Raw genomic sequence first — 19,836 nt, forward strand, 5'->3', positions numbered from 1 at the left:
TTAACTCGTCTCGATTATATATATAGATAAAAATAGATTTTATTACTTAATAATTTAACATTTATAATAATAATTACTATTATTATTATTATAAATGTTAAAATAAATATTTTAAATTAGTATAGCTTTTCTTTTTCCAATACAGTTTTGAATTTAACCTTAATTGATTTGCCTGGGTTAACAAAAGTACCTGTCGGTGACCAGCCTCCAGATATTGAAGTTCAAATTAGAGAAATGATTTTATCATTTATTCGGAAAGAAAACTGTCTCATTTTGGCAGTGACACCTGCAACTCAGGATTTAGCAACATCAGATGCATTAAAACTTTCAAAAGAAGTAGATCCAGAAGGTAATGTATAAAGATCTCACAATTATATTTGTTTTTAAGTAATATAATTTTGAAAAATTGTTAATATTTGTAATACCATTTGTTTTGATTGTTTATTTGTTATAACAATTTAAATGATTGTTTTTTATACTTTGTATTATATTAGAGCATTAGTTTTTAATTCAAGAAATCTGTATAAAATAGATCTGATTACAATTCACCAATTTAATTCTAATTGAAATTACAAAATTCAAACTACATTTTAAAAAAATACATTTTTGAAAGACATTACAGAACTATTAACTTTGAAAATGAAATCATTCAGTCAGTTTATTCTGTCATATGAATATTAATTATCATCAGAAAGCAATTAAATGGTTATGCTTTTTCTAAAATTGTAACTTGAGGACATACCTAATTCCAATGACAATGCATTTTAATGTTTTAGGAGATGGTCCCACCCCCACCATCCTTCACCCCAATCTCACAAAACATTATCACTAAAAGCATTTTAAAAAATTTTTAATATATTAAAATTATTTGCTCATATTTTATAACCATAATTTTTTTTATGAAACTATGAGCACTAAGTTGGCTCTATGGAGGACTTATCACACATTATTGACGTTGTTGGCATAATCACATATAAGTAGGTGTTCACCAGTTTATTATGACAATGGAATGCATTTTGAACAGGTTGTCTGTCCTTCTTCAGTCGTATTTGTTACAATTTGGTGGGTTTACAGGAGTCTACAAAATACAAGTGGTTTTTCATTACAACATTTGGGTTTATGATTAAAATAGTTCAAAATTACATTTTTATACATACTTCAAAGGTACATTCAATTTTATTGCTGATGTGTAGATGACTTCATTTTTGGGATTTTTCACAGATGTTACATTATGTTTTCAGTACAAATGGCGACTAGAGATTAAAATTGTTGCTTTATGAAATTAATTGTGAAGTAAATACTATGGTAAATGAACATAATACAAAGTTATAAACAAGGTCACAGTTGCAAAAGTAAGAGCTGTTTTAAGAAAGGCCAACCCAAATGTTTGTAATGAAAAACCACTTGTATTTCGTAGACTCCTGTAAACCCACCAAACTGTAACAAATACAGCTGAAGAGGGACAGACAACCTGTTAAATAATATATTTAATATAATTTTTTATTATATAAATACAGTAGGTAAAAGTGTAAAATGTTTTCTTCAGAAGGAATTAAATCATTTATTTCTTTCTGTATTTCTAAGCATGAAAAAACATCTTTTATAACAAATAAAATTGTCTATGGAAAGCTATAAACTTATTTTTAAATTACTGTACACCAGGGATGTCAAACTCAAACTGCTTAAATACCAATTTTTTGTCTTGAGTATGACAGCGGGCCAGATGTTTTTACCTTTTGTAGCCAAAAATTTTCTAAAAAGTAGCCCAAAAGTAGCCAACTCAAAAAATTCCTTTTTAATAATCTGAGATTTCAAAATAAAATTTAAAAAAAACATTTGTACTTTTCCAGCAACAACTTTAATCATAGAACATTTTTGGCAAATTTACAGGCCTGAAGCAGGTCTGTAAACTGATCCAGAAATAAAGATCACAAGACTCAAAATACAAGCATAAACTGTAATTTACTAATATATCGAAAACACGCATTTTATATGCAAAATAGTGAGAATTATGTAAATGATCTTGCCAAGATGGACTTTAATTTGAAATTCAAAAGATGAAATAGAGAAAATATAATGTAAACAAGAAATTAAATGCAAAAATAAATCAAATAAAATGAATATCACTAAGTGATAAAAATAAATAAATATAAAAACAATAATAATTGAGTTCAACAATTTTGTTTATTAAATATTATTTGCTTAAATACAAAATATCACATTTTCTTTGGTATAAAGATAAAAAAATAAACAAATAGCATTATTGAATTTGTCACGGGCTGCAACTAATTGTCTCGTGGGCCATGACTGGCCTGCAGGCCGTATCTTTGACATGCCTGCTGTACACTGCATAATCTGTGTATTGTTTATGTATCGTATAAATATTGTATAAATTTCTTTTTTAATTTAATATTTTTTTGTTTTATGTGTATATAATCGCTCTAAGATAATGTTAATGTGTTATAATTAAAATAAATATGCAAATTTGTATACTTTAATACTTTGATGATAAATATTCTTTTTTGGAAGTTATCATCTATTTATAATTTTCAAAAATTATATACTGAATAGTGAATAACATTACTTACAAGTAATACAGTAAGACCCCGTTTAACGCAGGGGATGCGTTCCCAGACAACAAAGCACTAAACGAAACAGCATTAAACAAGACCATTTTAACATAGAGTAAATAGGAATAGGGGAACATGCGACCAAAAATAAGCAATTTTACTATAATTTTAAGTTATTTTTTATAAATTTTTGCATAATAATATATGTTAAATAACACACAAACATATGTGCACAGAAATGTAAAGTTAATTTTTTGTGAAGAAGGTCCTGGCTCTTCTGAAATTCTTGTTTTTTGCGATGAAGTCTTGTAGTTTCATTGGTCACTTTCTTTTTCTTTCCTTAAGCAAGTGTTGGTAGCAAAGATCGCATCCAAAATGCCTCGTTTTGCTTTGGCATTCCTATCAAAATCTGGATCATTTGCTACAATTTGATCAACTATTTCAGTTATCATTACCAAACTTTTCCTAAGGTAATCTGTAGCAAGTTCTTTGGGTTCTTCATCTTCAGAATCACTATTTTTCAGTTCTACATGAATTCCTTGTTCTGCCAGTTCTTGAAGTCATCGTTGGTAAGGCTCTTACCAGAAACTTCAGTAACTCCCCAATATGTTGCTCGTCTACATCTCCTGTATCGATTAAGTTGGCAATTTTGTCAACCTAACGATACAGTGATAGACTTTTCTCAATGAGAATTCTTGGATACCTCCAGCCATAACTTCTTCCATACTCTGTTCATGCATTTATCAGTTAATTCTTGCCAAGAGAAGTTGGTATTTCCTATGGCATCCATGATGTTATATTTTTTCCAAAATAGAACAACATAAACATAGATTTAAGGGAAGTACAGTGCTACAAGGAATTTCCACCTTTTGCTGATTGGTTCGTATCTGGGAATAATCGTATTATATGTGAATCAATGAAATACCATGTTAATTTGAATCAGCATAAATTTTGAGCATTTTTTAGGCGTCAAGCTGACCGCATTATATTGAATCAGCATTAAACGAGACAGCATTAAGCAGGGTCTTACTGTAATTCAAATTTGCACAAAAAGATATTTTTTAAGTAAAGAAAAAATCTTTCTTGTTTTAGGAAATTGTTTTTAATGGATTTTGCTGTATAATTATTTGTAATTATTTAAACAGTTTTTAGGTTGTTTATATTATATTCTAATAATATACTTAACTTAGGATTACGTACAATTGGAGTAATTACCAAACTAGATCTAATGGATGAAGGAACAGATGCAAAAGATATATTAGAAAATAAATTATTACCACTTCGACGAGGTAAGAATATACACAGTCCAGTCACATTAATGTGACCACCTCTTACCTTCGACATCAACGTGAAATAACTAATCACAGGTGGCAGGTAGCAGCACATTGCAGTGGAGGGTATATAAAGGGTATCTGAGGTAAGCAAAACACATTGCAGTCATTGGTGTAATGGATGTACGACACGATTTATCCGACGTCCAAAAGGTCATGATCATTGGCTTCTGGGCCAAGGGTGGAAACATTTCCGAAATGGCTAATTTTGTAAACTGTTTGCATGCCATTGTGGTAAAAGTATACCGTGCATGGCAAAATGGCACTATCCAAAATCAGTGACGTGGCAAATGTGGTACGCCATGGGCCATAGACGACAGAGGTGAATGACAGCTGCAGAGATGTGTTCGGGCAAACAGATGTGCAACCGTTGACCAACTGACCACCCAGATGAACCAAGGAGCTACCAAAAGTGTCTCCTCAACGACAGTTCAGCGAATGTTGCTGCGTATGGGCCTTTGCAGCAGATGCCTGGTTAAAGTACCTATGCTGACTCCTGTTCATCGGCGACAAAGGTTGGAATTTGCACGCCAGTATGGCAACTGGTCACCTACTGAGTGGCGACAGGTGGCTTTTTTTGACAAATCACGTTTTATGCTCCATTGGACAGATGGATGTTGACATATACGGCGTGAGGTGTCTGAAAGCAAACACCCTGGAACAATTGCCACAAGGGTCCAAGCTGGAGGAGGGAGCATTATGGTCTGGGGCTCTACATCCCTGCGAGTACCTTCCAGAACCTCATTGACTCTCTTCCTGCATGTCTGGCAGTGGTTCATGCTGCAAAAGATGGTTATTCTGGCTTTTGACAGGTGGTCACATTAATGTGACTGGACAGTGTAATAAAGATAAATAACAAATAATAAAAAATTTATATTTTTTCATTAATAATTTTTTTTGTTATAAATAGTAAAAATTAAATTATTTGTATTTTTTTTTACATGCATTAGTTCTTTTTCAAATAAAATACCATAATATATTTTGTTTGGTTTTGTAAATTATATATATGTATGTATTTATAAATAATATGCAACCTCATTTCAAAAGGAACAAGATTACAAAAGTAAATTATACAAAAATATATACAAAATAATAAAAATTGAAATATTGTGTGTGTGTGTGTGTGTGTGAAAAAAGATAACTTGTTAATGATGACTTCTCATTATTAAATTATGCTGTATATGTGTGTGAGTATAATATATACTAAAAATACAAACAGACACAAAATAATTACATACAATACAAAAATTAATTGATAAAAATTAATAATTCTTTTGTCTTCTATGAATTTGTTTTAAATATAGAAAATTTCCAATACAATTTTGAAACTATATTGAGTCATTTAATGCATTATGATTAAAAATGTAATTAATAAAACTAAATTATTTTTTAATTGTAATTTATATTTAATATAGTTCAGCTCTCATCTAATAAATAATAGTTAAATGTTTTAACTTGCTAGTGTTGAAAATAAATAATCAATGATGTATTTAAATTATTTTGTTTTATAAATTTAGGTTATATAGGTGTTGTAAACCGAAGTCAAAGAGATATTGAAGGTAGAAAAGATATCAAAGTGGCTTTGGAATCAGAAAGAAGGTTCTTTTTAAGTCATCCAAGTTATAGGTAAGTTTTACATTAGTATAGTTTAATTTGAAAAACAAATATTCTACATATTTTAAAAGTAAAATAATTTTTAAACAGTTTGATTTTTTTTTTTTTTTTAATGCAGCATTACAGTCTTCTCTTAAATATTAGTTATCACTATAAAATCCTAATATAAGATTACAATCTGATTTAATCATTGGAGTCACTGATGTAAATGGCAGATTGAAACAAACTGTGGATACAACTGATGTTATACTTTCAGTGTGTTTTTGCTTAATTTTTATTTTAAAAAAAAATAAATTGATTTACTGATGAGTTTATATGTTTTCTGAAGTGATTAAATTGAATATAATCAGTAGGAGTGATTATTATTGCTTCAATATTTCAAGAAATAGAAAATTGATTGTGACAGTCACTTTTCAGAGTCACAAAAGATGGGATTTATAAATACTGTATATATGATGAGGTTATAAAATCAAATTATAAGAATTTTATCATAAATTATTCATAGTCAAATTTGAAAAGAATTGTAATTTTCTGCATATAATATTTTATTGTAAGAAATAATGACTTATTTTCAATGGAATAAATTTAAATAAAGTTGAATGTGAAAAGAAAATTAGTCTTCATTTATAGTTAATATAAATGTTTACATTAACTATAAATAACTTACAGTAAACCTAGAGAATTGCTTTATTATGTGTATACAATTAAATTATAAATGTTTAGCAATAATGTAACAATAATAATAATTTTATGAATCATCTAAGGAGCCGTCTATAAATTACGTAAGGGCGATTTTGGTCATTCTAGACCCCCCCCACCCCTGTGTAAGAAACCATATTTTCTTTGATCCCCTCCCCTTCCTTATCTTATGTAATATTTAGGCATAATTTTATAAAAAGATTTTAACAAAAATAAATTTTTTTTAATGAAACCCTAGAAACCTTAGATCCAAAATATATAATTATTAATTAGTTAATTAATATGTACTATTATTTATAAAAGACTATGTGAACAAATTTAAAAATATAAAAATTTAATGAATTCAAATGAACAATTTATTTTAAGAACTTTATTTTTTAATTATTAACAATCTTTTTATTATTATCATTAATCAACATCATAATATTCATTTTTATATTAATTTTAATTTTCTCAAAAGGACGCAAAATACTTCGACAGATCGACCAGCTAGTGCACGTGTAAACAGAAACTTCTTACAAAATAAAACAAGAGAGAATAGAAACCACATTCCATTGCCATATTAATTACATCTTGTCTAAGGCCAAGAAAATAAACTATATGCTGCTAAAATGTGCTAGGTGCACTGGGGACTAAATCATAAAGCTTATAAAACTCTATATAATGGGGCAATACAACCAATGCTACTTTACGCGGCCTCTAGCTAGGGTCACGTAACTAGTTAAAATTCAGTAGCAAGTAAATTACTCTTTCTTCAAGGACAGTTTGCCATCAGAATTTCAAAGTGCTGCAGAACTGTTTCTACTAATGCCTCTCTGAGCAGAGCTCCTTCCTTTGCCACTATGTATTGTAGAAAAGGTTCTAAACTACTACATCAGAACTACAAACATCAAGACTCAACAACAGTCTCTACTCCTATCTATGGCTGTTCAAATGCTACCATATTGCAATTACCCTATCTCTGATCATCACCCTGTAAACAAGGTTATCCCCAGGGTACATTTGGTGTCATCTGCTTCTTCCATGGATAACCATGCAGACATTAATATCTACACAGATGGGTCCGAAAGCCCCCTTCATGTCTGCTCAAGTATCTCTATCTTCCTCCAAACTGACATATTTTTCCCAAAATATGTTAGAAGGTACAGATACCCCCACATATCAAGCAGAAGAAGATGCTGTCTACTAAGCTGTTCAGTGGGCCACTTCACTACCAAACAAAACTCTGTCTATCAACATTTACAGTGATTCTTAGTCTGTCTTAAAAGCTCTGTTAAATCCCAATTGCAATAGCAATTAAATCACATATATCCAGCAACATATTAAAAATCTTGTAAATAAGATAACTTTTATGTTTGTTCGTGGCCATACTGGCATACTAGGAAATGAAAAAGCCGACTTTGAGGCTATGTCAGCTACAAAGGACTACACTTACATCCCTCTCTCACGCAGCAGCCTAAAAATTATATTTATTACAATGCTATGCAAAAGTGGAATCAACAATAGTTGAGCAGTAAAACTGGTAGAATAACTTCAGAAGACTTTATTTTCCTAGTGTTGAATGCAGGTTCTCATCACCACTTAGAGATTTAATGTTTGCTACTGCTCAACTACTTACTGAGCATGTATAACCGGGCAGAAACTTCCTCTTGCTTTTGCTCTACAGAAAACCTAGACACCATCGACCATATGATCTATTATTGTCCAATTTACGATCAAGATAGACTTATTCTGAAATTAGAAATCTTTACGCTTGGTTTCAGGTGGCCATATCCATTCGATAAGCTTGTTCGGAAGTCACTGTTTGATGCTTTTTACAATTATGTTCAAAAAATATGGAAGATAAGACTATTTATAATTTCTAGTTTTACATTTTAGTTTTCACTAAAAACTGAATACTAATTTATGTTTACTTTGTATCATGTATTTTGGTTTATGTATTCTTAGTGTTATACACCCATAGGAGTAATGCACTTATTCAAATAAAAAAAAAAAAAAAACGAAAGAGACAACTACACGGTCTTTCTCCCATGATAAAAAAATGTGTCTGCTAGCATTATTATTCTATTATGGCACACTTGATGGTGTTAGTACAACAAGCATTCTTAATAGAAACCGCCAAATTGAAAACTCCACCACTCAATGAGGTCAAAAAAAATAAAAATGAGAATATTACGTAAGACGAGATCTATTACCCCCTACCCCTGAGCAGGGCCGGATTATCGAATAGGCAAAGTAGACAAATGTCTAGGGCCCGTAATTCGGAGGGGCCTGGCTTCGGTGCAGAAGATTTCTCTGTTTCAAAACGAGTTAAAATTATTCAAGAAATTCGATAGGACAGAAAAGGCTGTGTTTAAGAATTCCTGCTAAGCTCCGCTCGACTAGCCATTACCTTAAAAAAAAAAAGGTCAACAGCAACCCGTGCATCAGAAGTAATGTACGCTACGAGATCTCTCGCACCATCTAGGAATATTCCTAATATATGGTTATGATTTGTTTTCTAAATCTAAACTTATACGTCGCGACATCGCATATTCGATATAGCGTTCAAGTTGCTCGAGTGCGAAGATATTACAATTGAATAGTGTTTTATAAAAGAGTTAAAAAAGGTGACACTACGGTGTGACTTGGGGTAATACCACGATATTCGCACCGGATGTCACCCATGCTAGCTACGCTAATGTCACATTATATAAGATTTGTTTAGAAGCAACTTATTTAAATGGGGCCCCAATTTAAATTTTGTCTAGGGCCCGCTAGAGGCTTAATCCGGCGCTGCCCTGAGTAAGAAATCATAAGAAATCCTTGACCCCCACCCACCCTAAAATACCTTACGTAATTTATGGATGGCCCTAAGCAACAGAACTATTTTGAATTTGATAGTAATATTTTTTCCTTTAGAAAAAAAGTTGTTTAATGCTGATGTTTGTTAATAACAAAGAAACTATAATTTGTATAATTAAAAATTTAAATAAGTAATAATTAGAAAAAGTTGTTTTTTAATGTAATAAAAATCTAATGATTAATTTAACAAATGAGCAAATAGGTTAATTATATGAATAATGAAAGGACTGACAATTTTCATGTTATATAATGAGGAAAATTAAAACATATTCTTGCATTAAAAAATTTAAATTATGTAATAATTGAAAAATAAACCAATATATTAAGAGGAATTTTTTTTATTTTTAAAACTTTATTCATGACAAATCTTTAATGATGATCATAAAAAAGCATAACAGATTTAAATTTGATATAATGTTGTTCATCAATATGAATATGCTATTAATTGAAAAACATATTATGTTGGTAATGAGTTTAAGAGTAATTTAAGTTTAGTTAAGATCAATGAATGCAAAATAATAACTATAACATTATAATGAATAGAATATTGAAATAGTAATTTTTTTAATTAATATCAAATAATGGTTTTAAAAAAAGCTACAAACTATTGGTTAAGTATTAAATAAATTAAAAATTTCAAAATTTATACAGACCATGAATGAAGTAATTGTATTTGAATATAAAGTTGAATGGTTTGTTCATATTTAGATATTCTTTTAGTTGATTTTATAATGTAAAATTTGTAAATTTCTATAATTTTGTCATCATTATTACTAGTTAATTTATTTTTTAAAGTTACAAATATGTCAATTTTTTTTTAATGAGAATAATTGAAACTTATTACTAAATTAACAGAGTTTATTTTCTGAAGGTAGTTTGTACAATTATTAAATATTTAAAAATCCTTTTATATCTCCTTTGTAAAGTTAAAAAATTATAATTCATTTCTTTGAATAATTGTATTATTTTTGTAGAAACTAAAACCCTTAACTTTCAGATAGTTTCTCTATTTTGTTTGAACATTCTGCATATCCACATTGACACTTAAGTTAAATCTTTATCTAATTTCTAGCAAATGTTTTTGTTATACTACTAAGCAATTTGTAGAAAATTGGAAATTTTTAGTGCAACATTTCTACTTTTTACTTTAACATCAAAATCAATATGCTATAAATAGTCTGTTGCTTCATACCAAATGTTATACATTGCCCCCTTTTTTTACATATTTAAATACTTAAGAACTTATTATTGATTTCATAATTTTAATACAGTATTTTATAATTTTGTGTATATTAAAAATAAATACAGGAAATCCCCAACTTTTGGACATATACATTTTTATGAATGTATACAGAAGTTTTATTTAAATAAAATTTGTTACATTTGTTACATACAACATGTAACAAATTTTATTTAAATATTAAAAATAACTAGAAGAAACTAAAGAACTAAGAGAACTAAAAAGAAAAATTACAAAATTTCTTGTTAAGATAGGAAAGTTTTGCTTTTTTCGCAGTGAATATGTTATAATGCATAAAATACTATTTAAAATATTAAAATCATTGATTAAACAAAAAAGACACTAAAAGTTGATTTTCACAAAATAATTTCCGACCAAAACTGCCAAAAAGTTTTGGTCACAAATTATTTTGTGAAAATCAATTTTTAGTGTTTTTTTTTTTTTTTTGTTTATACTACAATAGCTCAAAATTTTTGTCAGCTAAAATGTATGAAAGTATGAATTTGATTTTAAAAAAAGTTTTTGAGGATCAAAATATGTACGAAAGAACAAGTTGCCCAAAAGTTGAGACTACCTGTAAGCTGAATTAAATTTAAATATTTAAAATTTAATTATTATATATTATTTATTTAATAAATTGAAAATTTTAGGCATATGGCAGAACGTATGGGAACACCATATCTCCAAAGAGTTTTAAATCAACAATTAACAAATCATATTAGGGATACTTTACCAAGTTTACGTGATAAACTCCAAAAGCAGCTGATTTCAATGGAAAAAGAAGTAGATGAATATAAGAACTATCATCCAGATGACCCATCTCGTAAGACAAAAGCAATGCTCCAGTAAGTAAAATATTTAAATAAATTTTAAGTTATAATAATTAATATATATTCTCAAATTTAAAAAACTTTGGGTGAATATTAAGCAATTTTTTAATAAATTTTTTTTTCCAACATAAAATAGTAGTGAACAGTAACATTCCTTATTTCAATCTGTTCAATGAAAAACTATCTGTAAAATAGAATTGCACCAGTAATTAGTGAATTGATATTTTATAGTTTCAAAGAAAAGTACTTATGATGATTTTAATGCATTATTAAATTATTGTATTTAATAGTATATATAATATTTCTTTCATGCAGGGCCAATACCAGATATTGAAAATATTACCATTTAATAAAGTGTACCCAATTCACTTATCAAAATTTTTAGGATGTTTGATGAAACTCACTTTCCTTCATTTTAAAATGGGTGTATAGATGGTGTGTGCCAACCTGTATATAATGTATCAACTGTCTGTAGCTCAGTGGTCTTTGGTTTTGCACACTACAACAAGATGTCTTTTATTTTGAAACTAGCAGGTAGGCCTGGCGTTGCTCGGGCAAAAGTAACAATAGCGAAGATTAAGATTACGCTATAGTCAACCTTATTCGTTTTCACAGAATGCAAGAATTGGGTTCCCCTGTTTCCAGACTAATTAGAGAATTTTTAGATGGGTCTAAAAATATGTTCGATTTCCTGCAAAAACGAAAAAAACTGCATCTGTGTCGTGCACGTTGCTTTCTCTTAACAATTCCCTTGCTACGTCACACTTCCATTGTTGACACTTCCATTGTTACTTGACACTTCCATTGTTGACACTTCCATTGTTACTTGACACTTCCATTGTTACTTGACACTTCCATTGTTGACACTTCCATTGTTACTTGACACTTCCATTGTTGATGGAAGTGTTAAGCCTTAATCCTGTCCCTCTCCCCTGTGGGGAGGTATTTCGAAAAATCCCTTCTTAGTGTGCGTTCTTGTGATGAACCCTAACTGTGTACCAAATTTCAACTTTCAACTCCTAACCGTTTGGGCTCTGCACTGATTTTTATTATTATCATCAACTCATCTCGATTATATATGTAGATTCACCACATTCTTTGTCATAGCAAGACACTTTTCTTTCTCAAGGCATTACTGCATCTTTTAAGGTCTAATTTCTAATTAATTTTTTTAATAATGTTCTTTTGCACAGCAACTGTTCATGAGCTCTGAAGAGATGGATATAGAAGTAATCAATAATCATTTCGAAACACACATTGCATTCACCCCCATACAGCCATATCAATGTTTACAATTTAATAACCTTTGTTATAAAATCAGTGAGTCTTTTGACAGTTTTTAATGCTTTCTAGGACCCATATTAAAGATTTTGGGTATGGTGAATAAGCTATTACAAAATAAAATTATATTTGGTGTTGTTAAAACAACATATGCTAGAAGAAGATATGCTACACTTCAGCTTGTAATAAATACATATAGGGCATGGGAGTGGGCCATTAAATAAGTAAAAGGACTAATTTTATAGGAACTAATGCAATGGCAGTTGCTGTGCAAAGGAACATCATTAAAAAAATTAATTAGAAATTAGACCTTAAAAGATGCAGTAATGCCTTGAGAAAGGAAAGTGCCTTGCTATGACAAAGAATGTGGTAAATTTCAAAATAAAGGACATCTTGTTGTAGTGTGCAAAACCAAAGACCACTGAACTATAGACAGTTGATACATTACAAGCCAAGTCAGAAAAAGTGCTGTAGGTTAACTCAGTTTGTATGATTAACCTGTATATAATATATTTTTTAATGTGTTGGTTAATGATAATCAAATAGATAAAAAATTTTTAAATGTGAAGTTATTTATATGTATTCTTTACTACTGTAGAAAGTTAGATGACAATTTATGAAACATTAAAATATACCATATTTTATGGCATATAAGATGCAGCTCATTTCAGCACAGAATATTTAGGAAGTATTTAATGTATTTAAGTCATCTTGCACCTTTAGCATCAAGCTCCAAAACTTTTTTATTATATTCTGGGAAAAAAATAAAATTATAATACACACTTTTATGTTGGATATATATGATGAACAATTGCTCAATAATCATCTCAGGTTATTTAACTTTAATACTTACAATAGTTCCATTTTTAAATAAATAAAATCAGTAATAATTAAACAATAACATTTTTATTCAAAAACTAAGGGTGCAGAATCATTTATTTATTATTTTTTTGTTTTTGTTTTTGGATAAAAGTTGTGTCTTATATTCTATAAAATACAGTAATAACTACCATATTTTACTACATATAAGACGAACTTTTGTCTCAAAAAAAGAGGCTCAAGAAATAAAAATTGTCTCACATCTTATATGAAATTGCAGTCTCCCCTGAGCTAATGAATTCTCTAAATGGTCTTCAGTAGGTTACCTCTACCTAGACAAATCATATGCATCCAACATAAGTGTGTATTCTAATTTTACTTTTTACACCCAGAACACAGTTAGAAAAGGTTTTTGGGAAATGCTAAAGATGCAAGATGACTTAAATACACTAAATATTCTGTGTTGAAATGAGAGTGTATTTTATGGTGTATAATTTGCAATTCTAAAATATAATTGTTTAAAAATATCAGTGATTTCAAAATCATATGAAGAAAAGATGTTTTATATTCCAGTTTTTACTACATTAAATTAAATTTTAATTGTATATTGATTATTGGTCAAAATATAACTTTATTGAAAGTTACAGAAATTTCTAATATTGTAAAAGGAAATTTGATTTAAAAATATTTCATTGAAAAGGCTTTCTTTATATCAGAACATCAATATTTTTTTTTCTCATTTAACTTTGTACTTTTCATAAACTGTTCAAAATGAAGTCTTTGAAAAACTTTTGTTTTTGTTGATTTAGAATGGATTTTTTTTTCTTTTTAATGATCAAAAATTAAAATAAATTATTTGATTAGGATGATTCAACAACTGCAAACTGATTTTGAACGAAACATAGAGGGATCTGGATCTGCCTCTATTAACACTAGTGAATTATCTGGTGGTGCTCGAATCAATAGAGTCTTTCACGAAAGATTTCCTTTTGAAATTGTAAAGGTAAAAATATTAAACTTTAAAATTTAAAGATATTTCAACATTAAATGATTTCAGATTTTTTTTTAGACTAGAACTTTTTACATGAATTGATCTAATAGATTAAACTTAGAAAATGTAAGAGTATTTATAGAAGACACTTGTAACTTTAGGAAAAATATATGAATTTCTTTAAATTCATGTTTATAAAATTTATTACTAAAATTTTTAAATAAAATAATCATACAAGGTAAATTTATCATATTCCTATTTCTGACTAAAGCAGATATTTTGTATATATGTCATATTTTTGCAGTCATAGTGTGGTTGGTTTGAGGGTTTAACAGTGATACCCATACGTTTTACCAAATATAAAAATATGTAAGATTGGAACAGAAAGGACTGACACAGACATCTCTTCACTCTGAGATCCATACTAAAACTAAAAAACTTTATTCTTTGCAGTGCTGCCAACTTTTGTTCTAGGGGAACAAGGTTATAGAACATACAAAATAATAAAATTTTGATATGTTATATATACATCTAAAATTTCCAAATTACAGTTGAGGAGCTGAGTGGAAAAATGGCACATCCCACATTAAGAAGTTTTTGAGAAAAATGAGGATTAGTGTTTCAGTTCATTAGCATTTTAATGTGTGGTGCTTTATTAATGTGGATGTACAACCTGTAAGGCATGTAACTGAATCATGAGTTTTTTAGATGCTGGATTGATGCACAAATCCAAATTTGATAGTAACTCATTTTTGTAGTTTTATGGGATATGCTATTTTTCCACTCAGCCCTTCAATTAATATTTAATTAATGCATTAAGCTGTAATTCCACCTGTGAAAAATGAAAAGTAATGTATAAATACAAATATTACAGAAAAAATTAGAAAATTGAATTAACTTTTTTCTAAAAATTGTCAAATTGGACTTATCAGATTTTTAGGACTATTACACTGGTGTACCAGCTATTTACAAAAGGAGGAGTTCTTAATCATAAAAACAAAAATTCTTTATTTTATCACCTGTAGTATTTCCTGTACACATAATATACATGTTTTGGGCAAATAGGCCCCTCTTCAGCAGTTTTACTACAACGATTTTCTAAAAATGTATATAACAAAAACTTTTTAATAAATTACAATAATTTAAAAAACCTGACAATAAAATATTAAAACTTACTATAAAATTTGATTTTTCATATCAAATTACTTCAAAATATGCATAAATCTTATTTAGAGGAATTATTAATTTTAACGTTGCATAAATACATGTTTCTATATTAAAATATGAAAAGTTTAAAATTATTATTTAGAAATACAAAAATTATCTGAAATTGACTAAACTTACTTAACAAACTTTGCTCTCACATGAATTAATAAATTACGCATCACTTATTTCTTCCGTCTTTTTATACCCCTTGGCTTTTTTGCTTTCGTCATTAATTATGCTCTGCCACGATTGGTGGATTTCGTGTCCTAAGTTATTGTTAATTCTATTGCTTTGTCTTTTTATATAAATATGTTCAAATAATTGACATTTAAAATTATTACTTTTTTCTTTATTTTTATTGTATTTAAATTTATTTCACATCCATTACTATTCTGATGTTCCACCACTGTAGAATTTTCATAATTTTCCTGTATTGCTCGTGTGTGTCCTTTTATACGTATTTTTAATTTTCATTTAGTTTCACCTATGTATATTTTTCCTGGGTTACAATTAAAATCAAAAGAATAAACAACCTCTTTTTCTTCTATTATATCAATTTGTTTTTTTTTTTTTTTTTTTTTGTCTGACCTATGATATAAATATTTCTTAAATAAATCATTTTTTTCTGGTATTAAATTTATTTTAATACTGGAAAAACAGAAATTAAAGGGGTATAAAAAGACAGAAGAAATAAGTGATGCGTAATTTATTAATTCATGTGAACAAAGTTTGTTAAGTAAGTTTAGTCAATTTCAGATAATTTTTGTATTTCTAAATAATAATTTTAAACTTTCCATATTTTAATGTAGAAACATGTATTTATGCAATTTTAAAATTAATAATTCCTCTAAATGAGATTTATGCATATTTTGAAGTAATTTGATATGAAAAATCTAAGTTTTAATATTTTATTGTTGGGTTTTTTAAATTATTGTAATTTATTAAAAAGTTTTTGTTATATACATTTTTAGAAAATCGTTGTAGTAAAACTGCTGAAGAGGGGCCTATTTGCCCGAAACATGTATATTATGTGTACAGGAAATACTACAGGTGATAAAATAAAAAATTTTGTTTTTATGATTAAGAACTCCTCCTTTTGTAAATAGCTGGCATACCAGTGTAGGTTAATGTGAGCCTAGGTATACAAAATGGCAGCGCTTCCGGTAATCTCGATGGCAAGTGTTTTTAGAAAAGAATTGTAGATGGCGCTGATAGTAATGATGCCTTCGTATGCAAATATCCATCAGAAAATTCCGTTCGGGAAACATGAGGAATAATGTGAATTTCGAATTTTGGTTACGATGTAGACGGATTATGTACGTTGTTAATTTTTTAAAAGTGTCTGTGTTTTTTTTCAAAGTTTGTACAATGTACCCGAAGTGTAAAGTTATCGAGGAGGAAAGTTTGTCAATGGTAATTAACATGATAAACGTGTCATTAATGTGTTTAATGCGTGTTAAATGTCATAAAGGTGTATTAAAGGTGTGTTAACATTGTGTAAGTGAGGTAAAAATTTTGTAAAGGATTTATATGTGGTTCAAATTTGTGTTTAAAGTGTGTAAATGTGTTTAAAAGTAAGCAAATGCGAGCTAAATGTGTTTAAACGTGGTTTAAATGTGCGTTTATAGTGTGCAAATGTGTGTTAAACGTGTTAAATTTGTCATAACCAAGTAAGTATATGTAATAGTGATTTCCAACACGAAAGACAACGTGAACAACACATGGAAGGCTAGGTGGCCGTGGATCGCAGGTGCTGACCTTTATGGAGATGCTGCCTATCGTAGATGAAAAGTCGAGAGATGTGAATCGTAAGACTGCAGTTCTTAAGAGGAGTAAAATTTATGTACAATACAGGCAAATTTTGTTCGAACCACTGATGTATAGAATCTCGTAATTCACTTCGTCCATGCGTCGATTGAATTTATAGGTAGTATGATGACTTTTTTATTTTTCGTTTCTGGTCCAAGAGTAGGAAAAGTAACCAAAAGCAGGGGAAAAAGTAAGTAGCAAATTTACGTTTTAAAAATGTTTTAGTTTTAAAAAAGATTAAATATAGGCGCGTTTATGTTATTGTCGACGGTCGCCATCTTGTTTGCACATGCAAATGTGCAAACAAGATGGTGACCGGAAGCACCGCCATTTTGTATACCTAGGCTCACATTAACCCCAGTGTAATAGTCCTAAAAATCTGATAAGTTCGAGTTGACAATTTTTAGAATAAAGTACGATTTAAGGACATTAAGGCAATTAAATTAATGAATTAACTTTTAATTGTAAGTTTCTCATGTTATAGACAAATAATCTATTACTTGAGAAAGTACATTAAAAAAAAATTCCATTAAAATATTCTAATACTGTAGACTTTCAATAACTTGAGGTGAATGAAAAGAACAAAGAATAATGTTTGAATACTCTATTGTCATGGCATTCCCTAAAGGGGTGACCAAGAAAAAAGTGGATTTCTTATACATTACACCCTGCAAGCTTCAGTTCTCTGAAGCACAAGACATAGGCAGAGCATAGCACACCAGGAACACTCACCCACTCTTTCACCCAGGACCTGCTGAAATCATGCACTACATCCATACTTGACAACCTTTTGCCATTTCTGTCTATCCATTCATACCTCTTTTGCTTATTCCACATTTGTGATTCTTTTTACACACATTTGGTGCCTCCTTTCATTTAGAATCTGTTTTTCTTTCAGACAATCTTTCACTTGCTCAGCCCATCTTTTCCTTGGTTTTCACACCCTCTACTTCCCTCCACCCTTCTTACCTATAACTTCTTACATACCTCATTTTCTGACATTCTCTCTATGTGACCAAACTAATGCAGATACCCTTGATGTACTTTCTCAATTACAATCTCTTTTATACCACACAGAGAAAACATATCCTCATTATTCACTAGATCTTTTCTTGTCACACACATATACATCTCATATATCTCATCTCAGCTGCAATTACTTGCTTTTAAGTTTTATTTCCCAGGCCCACGCCTCATAACTATACAAAAGAGTCAGAAGGACTACATTCTTGTACACAGCCATACTTGCCTTCTTTGAAAGCACATTCTTACAAATCAGTTGCCCTGTTCACTAAATATTTTCATACAAGCATTCACTCGTCTTCCAATCACTCTATCTATTTTGCCATTCCTATCAAAGATGGTCCTCAAGCAAACACTAAAACTCTTGTTTAAGACAAATGATAGTTTTATTAATCCTTTAAATCAAAGATTTGTTATACAGGTCTACAAAAACTCAAACACTTTTATTTTGCTATAAATCTTACATTTAATTGAGTTTCTCAATGTGTTTACCTTTTGCTTAATATATACTCCTCACTCTGTGACCAAACCTTTAGAGCCATGTCAATCATCTCTTGGGGGACTTTTGTAATTTCTTCACAAATGATATGTTTTAATCCATTTAATATGCACACATTTTATTTCTTTACTCTGTTTCAAGTCTTTCAAGCCCCAGAAGAAATAATTGCAGGGTGCAGTTTTAGGACTGTTTGGCAACTATTGTGAGAGTTTGATAAATGAAATTTTACTTTCCTATACAAATGGAATTGTAGCCTTTGCTGTTTGTGAAGGCACAGAGTCCTGATGAAATACAAATTCACCATTCAGAAATAGTCTTTTGTCATCTGACTGGAAGAAAGCACAAAGGAATCTTCTTGGTGTAATATTTTGATGATATTTTTATGTCCCAGGTTTGTGTCCACGAAATTTGGCTTCGTTGTACCCTTTGCTGAATTTCTGGCTCAAACCATAACTTTTTGCAAATGAGATGCTGAAGTTGATAGTGGTGCTTTAGAGCAATTTTGGCTCCTGTTAATGTAGTATCCCTTCCTCTTGCCTTAAGATTTAGTGAGATAGAACCAAGCTTTGTCAGTTGCGATAAACTTACCACTTATTTTTCTTCAACACGAGGTAGAATGGCCATTCTACCTCGTGCCAAGACCTGCGGTATCTTTCTTGGATGGATATGTTGGAAAGCTCTTGGCATGCAGGTTTCTTGATAAGTTTAAGGCTCATTTTCTTCGGATTAGAATTGTTACTTGTTGAGTAACATCAAACCTTTATTGCATTTCTGATTGCATTGATGTGTTCTCCATACTAGCCATAGTCTTTAGTCTCTATAACGTTGCCTTTCATAGGATACATTTTCAGCCATCACTGCATTGCTTTGATCCTTGTCTGGATGCTCTCTGCTTACCATTTTTATTGTTTGAAATCTGTCCAATGAAAATGCATTGTCCTTTCATCCTTCAATTCTTCTGAACTTGTCTGAAGGACCATCCAAGTTCCAAAAGATCCTCATGATTCCAACTGTTTCATCTGTTGTTTTCTTATTCACCTGTTTTGACCTAGATAACTGTTCTGGACACATGCATTTGCT

General features: G+C 29.6%; 1 protein-coding gene across 1 annotated transcript in view; it reads left to right on the forward strand.

The window, feature by feature from the left end:
• Window positions 1-19,836, forward strand: part of LOC136990022 (dynamin-like) — a 126,509-nt gene that overhangs the window by 57,972 nt on the left and 48,701 nt on the right. Inside the window, 5 exon segments of the mRNA XM_067288344.1 lie at window positions 146-349; window positions 3,761-3,859; window positions 5,419-5,527; window positions 10,949-11,143; window positions 14,093-14,231. Coding sequence (XP_067144445.1) covers window positions 146-349; window positions 3,761-3,859; window positions 5,419-5,527; window positions 10,949-11,143; window positions 14,093-14,231 — 746 coding nt within the window.

This window comes from Centruroides vittatus, unplaced genomic scaffold (assembly GCF_030686945.1).
Source record: "Centruroides vittatus isolate TY-2023 unplaced genomic scaffold, ASM3068694v2 scaffold_861, whole genome shotgun sequence".
Classification (NCBI taxonomy): Eukaryota; Metazoa; Arthropoda; class Arachnida; order Scorpiones; family Buthidae; genus Centruroides; species Centruroides vittatus.